The following is a 6,000-nucleotide window of genomic DNA, read 5'->3' on the forward strand; positions in this document are numbered from 1 at the left end:
ATCTCATGAAATACTTAGTCCACTCCTGGCCTGCACTAAGACTTGCCATCCAAGCCTCTCTCCACTCTAATTTGCACATGTACCACTGTTTCTTCATTGTCATTGGGTAAATATCCTGCAGCACTCCACCTAACAGCACTTTTGGTAGCAAATTCACAGGCAGACAACAGTCGTTCTAAGATGGTGTCTTGCCACCTTTAAATTAGAGCAGCAGGAGTCCAGTAAACACCAGCTTTGCCTGTATCAGCGACATTCCGAAAATAAGTATTTTTCTAAACTGTTAAGCAGTCTAATGTGTATGCAAAGGAAAGGTTTAATTTGTTGTTCTCATAGCACTGATTCCAGTGCAAACAGATGTGGCAGCTATAATTTGCGAGCTGGATAATGCTTAAAAATAACATTAGTTTTAAAATGCATGGTCCAGGCCAAGATTTTGGGAAGCTTTGGAGTAACTAGGATTTTTGAATGTCTACAAGTGACAGAATGAGGTACTTTGGTAACAAGAACATTGACTGTTTTGCTTTCTTGGAGGTTGTAGTCTCAAGCAAATCTTATGCCACAGGCTGCACCTGAATCCTGCAAACTTGTTATAATCTTCACATTTCAGCAGGGGCAATGACTGAAAGTGAAAGGCTAAAACCATGAATATTTGTTTAATTTAATACTCCATAATGTCTAGTGGTCTCTTGTTCATTTCCTAAAGTAAGATGAATGCAAAATGTGTCTATGGTTCTAAATACATGTACAATATTTTGAATTAAAATATTATATGGCATCAGTGGCATTGACTGCTAAATATGTTCAGTAATGTGCATGCTGTAATATTTTGTTACCTTTTTTCATAGGTTCAAATCAGACAGAAAAAGAGCTTCTCTGTCTTAATAACCAGTCGCCTGTTGACTTGCTGTGTGGACCCGTACCATCGTGCTTGCCATCCCCTCAGCTCAGACCAGACCCAGTTGTTCTTGAAAACACTGATCTTATCCAGTTTGAAGAACAGTCACCCAATGTTGCAGGTTGAAAGCAAACTTTTTATTCTCTCTTAAAATGTTGTCAGAGTTTCTCCATATAGTGGATTAAAACTCTGTGTTCACCCGTTAAGTCTGTGTTAGGATGGGAAGAAGTCTAATTTGTTAAACAAGTAGTTAAAAATCTACTTACCTCCCTTCATATGGCTTCTCACTGCCTGATGTAAGTCTACTGTAGGAAGGTTTGCATTTATAAAACATTTTCATGATCCTTGGGTATCCCTAAATGTTTTCATCCAGTGAAATATTGTTTGAAGTGTAGTAATTGTAATAATCCATTTGTAGGCAGTAAGTATCCAAAAACTAAGAAAGGAGACGTGTAACGGTTACTTATTGGTAGTTGAGAAGTAACTATTGGTTGGCATGCCAAGGGAGATTACATTGAGTTGTTTTGTCAGCTTGACATGTGACCGTCATTTAACATCTCACCTAAAAGACAGTATCTTGAGGTAAAGCAATGAGAGTAACTGCTTAGATTTTATGCTCCATTTTCTGAGCAAAGTATCTGTTAGCTTTCTTGCTGTTATCTTCCTCGCTCTATTCCTTTGTCTCACTCTAAGCCTCCATTTACCTTGAATGCTGTTTATACTTTGCATGAGTATGCTTCCTTGTTATAATTCCTTCACTTGAACAATTTTCACTTGTTTTGGTTTTTCAGTCTCTTTGTAATTTGCTTTGTAAAGTTCTGATTTCCCAGACTTAACGCATTCTCTCCATTTGTGAGAAGGGAATTATGGGCCCAGTAATACATACTGGCAAAGGTAGGCTACTCGGCCCATCAAGCCTGTTCCACAATTCAACAAGATCGTGATTGATCTGATTTTAACCTCTTCTGATCTGCAAGTAGTTCTGCAATGAGGGGTGGAGGATTTAGGTTTAACAGAACAAAGAAACCAAGCAAGTGAGGTTCTAATTGTGTTGTGTGTAACCACAATGTACGTATTTATCATGGGAATTAAAGAAAGTGAAAGTCGTAACTGTGGGATCGACCGCTTCATCTCAAATAACCATAGAGTCACTGATCAGCAATGCTAGCGTAGCTCTGCTGTTAGCCCAAATAAAACATTTTTTTTCTAATTACAAAGCTTTATAAATGAAGCTCTTACCTAAGCTCTAGCTGAATGAGTTTTATTTGTCAGCGATGTTGGAAAGAACGTGTTACCCAATTTTTTTTATTCCAAAGCATCATTTTAAAATAAAATAAAAAAATTGGTGAACAAGTTGTTGGCTGAAAATTGAGCTGATTTCAGTTGCAAGGAGGTGCTTTTTAATGTAATTGAAATGCAATTTCACCTGCTAATTTTCAATGCCAATTTAGCTTTAACATTGAATAATCAAGTCTTCAAATGTGTTGTAATGCTATATAACTTTCTAAACAGACATGTTGATCTTGACAGAGGAGGAAAAAACTGTCCTTCCTGCAGCTATGACTGAAGAGGCTTTTACCAGTGGCAGTATCACCAACCAGATTAAAAACAATCTACCTACCGTGTGTCAACCTGAGGACACACAAGAAACCAAGTCGCCGCACCTGGAAGTAACTGCCAGCCCGGTCAGGAAGCCTAGAAGTAAAGTGAAGTTAGCAGCAAACTTCTCATTGGCATCCCCCAATAATACTTAAAATAATCTAAAATTTGTGTGCATGTGTATTTTACTGTTTAAAGCACTTAAATGGATTCCAAAGTGCTAAATCCAAAGAACTAAATACTTTTTTTATCTCCGCCTTCTAATTCTCTCTCTCAAAATATTTGACAAAGCTACCATCACATTGCAAGAAAACTGGGTCTTTGTCTGGAGCTAATTTGGTGTTGTCCATGAACTTTCTTGGCTGTGATTGAGATGCCAAGATTTATGTAAGCTTGTTATAATTTAGAAGTTTGTGTGACCAAGGTTTTTGTTTTTAAGAAAGTCAAAGAAAGCAGTGTTTTCTTGCACTAAAAGCCTGTTCATATTATCCCTCCACTTTAAGGTTTCTCTGTAAAATGCATGATATCTCAGAATCTGTGTTGAGGTTTTGTTGATCCAATACCTACAGAACAGCAGTAAGTTTTTGTATAATCTAATTGTACAAGTGTACTTAATGTTCAGCATGTCACTTGAATGGCTTGTAACGATAATCTGTCTTTCAGTTTTGGTCAGCTGTCTGTAGAAAGAACAGATTGCATTCAGTGGTTGTGTTGTTTTATAAATGTCCTGTAGTTGAAGAATAGAACTAAGAGCCTCCTAATAATGCAAATTCTTTTGGGAAGGTGTTGGTTTCCCGTAAGGTTCAGGTTGGTTTTTACTGCTAAGTTGGTCTGATCAGTTATCTGCAATCTTGACTTCATGAATTATATCAATAAATTGAATTTGCCATTGGCTTTAGCAATCTTTTACACTTATGGTGTGTCCCTCAGCTAAAGTGAGTAGCCCTTGTGCAGAAATGGGAGTTCATTGTGAAATATGCATGTATTGCATAAATCATAGATCATGGGTCAGATAAGGAAAACTATTTAAAAACTATCATTTCCACTTGACAGTTAATGGAGCGGACTTTCCCTGTGTAAGTGTGGAAACCTCAAGGTTTTGTTGTTAAACCTTGTTCTTTTTATAAGCCATATTTCATTGGGGAGCAGTGTGCATAAACTAACAGTCACATAAGGTTGTCTTTTTAATACTGACTGCTGCTTATTCCATTGTACGTTGAATGGTTACTCTTGGAAAGTTTTAAGTATCAATTGGTGACTGGTGCCAGTGCGATGACCTTGGGTAAGGTTAGGATTTAATAGTGTGTGGCAGTCAACCCATTAAGGCTTTCTGACTGGGACCTGACTTTTACAATGGGTTGTATTTGTCAGGGCGCACACTTTCTAGATTACAATAACCTATTTTTTTGAAAAATAAGTTCTCCACTGGTCCCAGAGGTTTGAGTTTATTAGTCATGAAAGGTGTAATTGCTGAAATTTTCTTTCTCTACAGAGTTGCATCTGTGACTGTGCAGGTTTATAATGTGAGTAAACATTGAAATATTAGCTTCAGAAATGCTGGAAAGTAGCAAAACTGGGAAAAATTTAAGTTATATGGAAAGATCTGTTCCATGTTAAAACTGGAACTTGTGCTGAAGATGTGGACAGGGTGTTTAAGATTTGTACATCAGTACATGTGTAGATTTTTAAAGATCTTTACTAAATGGCAGCAATTTAGATGCTAAGCTAATGTGCAGTAACTATTGCCAGATACCTTTTTAAATGCTTGGAACATCAACAAAGAGGAACAAAAGTATTCTGATTTATTACAAGCCACTCAAGTTACAGTAGGTTTCTGGTTTTGTCCAAAACCTGCAGTATGTAGTAATTGTTCTGAAATGACAGTTCATATATGCAGATCTGCATAAATTGTGTTGGTAATCTCTAGGCTGATTTGAATAACAGACTTTGTATAACTGATGTAAACTGGATGCATTTCTTTGAGGTCTTTAAACATTATTATGTTGACCCAAATATTGGATATATCTGAAAATATGACAAGGGCTCTTATTCTGTTTCCTCTCTGAATTTTCAACAAAATTTAGCTTATCAAATGCTGACTGCTTTTGTTTGGGACCAAAATTTATTTTGCCATGAATAAAATTTTACAGCAAGCATATTTCCTGTTTGGTCTTGATTTAATGTTTTGCATGTTATTCATGGAAGGGGTAGGTAGGAACAGGATTAGTCTTTTGTGCCAAGTTCTATCAAATGTGCCATTATTTAATGATTTGTCTGATGTATTTGTGCTGTTTTTTCTAAAGCCAGTGTGCTTGATATAAAGGGACTTGTGTATCCTGGTACACAAATCTCAAAGTTGATATGAAGGTGCAGCAAGGGTTAGAAAGACAAATGATACATCAGTTTGTTGCAATGGGAAATGGGAGAGTTTAGCTGTAGCTGTTATAGGATTTTGAAGTCCCACCTGGAGTACTGTGTAGTTTATTATATACAGAAGAACCTCGATTATCCAAAGGAGATTGGCAGGCAGTTTTTCGTTTGAATAATTGATTTTTCACTTAATTGATTCAGCGCCTCTCCTCTGGGACTCAGAGTTCTCTGAAGTTTCCTTTTTCCTCGCTCTGCCTGCATTGCTGTAACTTGGGGTTTGTTTCTGAGCAGACACACTTTTGTGTGTAAGGCATCTGCAGCATTGCTGAAGCTGCCTGCACCCCCAGTCAGTTCAATGGGATTGACACAGTGTGCACTAGTTACTTCCGCTCCCCATTCAGGAGAGTAGGCAGCAGCACACCACGTGAGAATCCGCCCCTCCGGCTAGGACAGCTGGATTGGATACCAATAGCAAAACTGCTGCTGCCTTTGTGAGGTGAGTCTCAAAATAGCAGACGCACGCGTGCACACACGACTTGTTACTGCAACTTTTTGACAAGTTCCACCTTTGCCCTATACAAGACAATGTTGGAGAGATTAAGTGGGGAAGGGGGAGTTTAGGGTACACACCTGTGTAGAACTCCAGGGAAAGTGTGGCGAGAAAAAGGGCGGGTGCTCAGTCATTTGGAGACGATGCCCAGGCTCCCATCGATGTCCAGGACTGTTCTGTTCTTGGCAGCATTTCAGTCAGCCAAGTTCACTTTTAATCATTGTAAACAAAAGATACGATTGGTGTTGGTTACCCTTTTGATGCATGTTTTGGTCGGGATCTCGAGATTATCTTCGGGTAATCCGACTTGGATGTTTGAGGTTCCTCTATTTGCAAAATATAATTACATTGAAGAAATTAAAAACGTTTACTTGATCCCTGGGATGGAGGAATTATGAGCAGATTTGGCATTGGAGTAGAGGGTGAGGTGATTGAATTGAAAATGAGGAAAGTTATGATGACTTGGGTCAGTCATGATTTTTAGTTAATGGTGAAGCAGGCTGAAGGAACTGAACGGCTGCTGTCTCCTGATTCTGGTGTTTGAGTGTGTCTGGTTCGGTCTTGACCCATGTGGCTTGATTGGAAA

At 38.2% G+C, this 6,000-nt stretch overlaps 1 protein-coding gene across 4 annotated transcripts in view; it reads left to right on the forward strand.

The window, feature by feature from the left end:
• The window catches only part of LOC132825317 (meiosis regulator and mRNA stability factor 1), a 55,808-nt gene extending 51,190 nt beyond the window's left edge, over positions 1-4,618 (forward strand). For 3 of the 4 annotated variants that reach the window (XM_060840430.1, XM_060840434.1, XM_060840431.1), the window contains exons 26-27: positions 846-1,016; positions 2,408-4,618. In XM_060840430.1, the coding sequence (XP_060696413.1) occupies positions 846-1,016; positions 2,408-2,649 (413 nt within the window). In that variant the 3' untranslated portion in view covers positions 2,650-4,618. The remainder of the gene's footprint in view (positions 1-845; positions 1,017-2,407) is intronic. The other variant, XM_060840433.1, reaches the window with a different exon arrangement.
• Positions 4,619-6,000: the final 1,382 nt, after the last annotated feature.

Source organism: Hemiscyllium ocellatum, chromosome 20 (genome assembly GCF_020745735.1).
Source record: "Hemiscyllium ocellatum isolate sHemOce1 chromosome 20, sHemOce1.pat.X.cur, whole genome shotgun sequence".
Lineage (NCBI taxonomy): Eukaryota > Metazoa > Chordata > Chondrichthyes > Orectolobiformes > Hemiscylliidae > Hemiscyllium > Hemiscyllium ocellatum.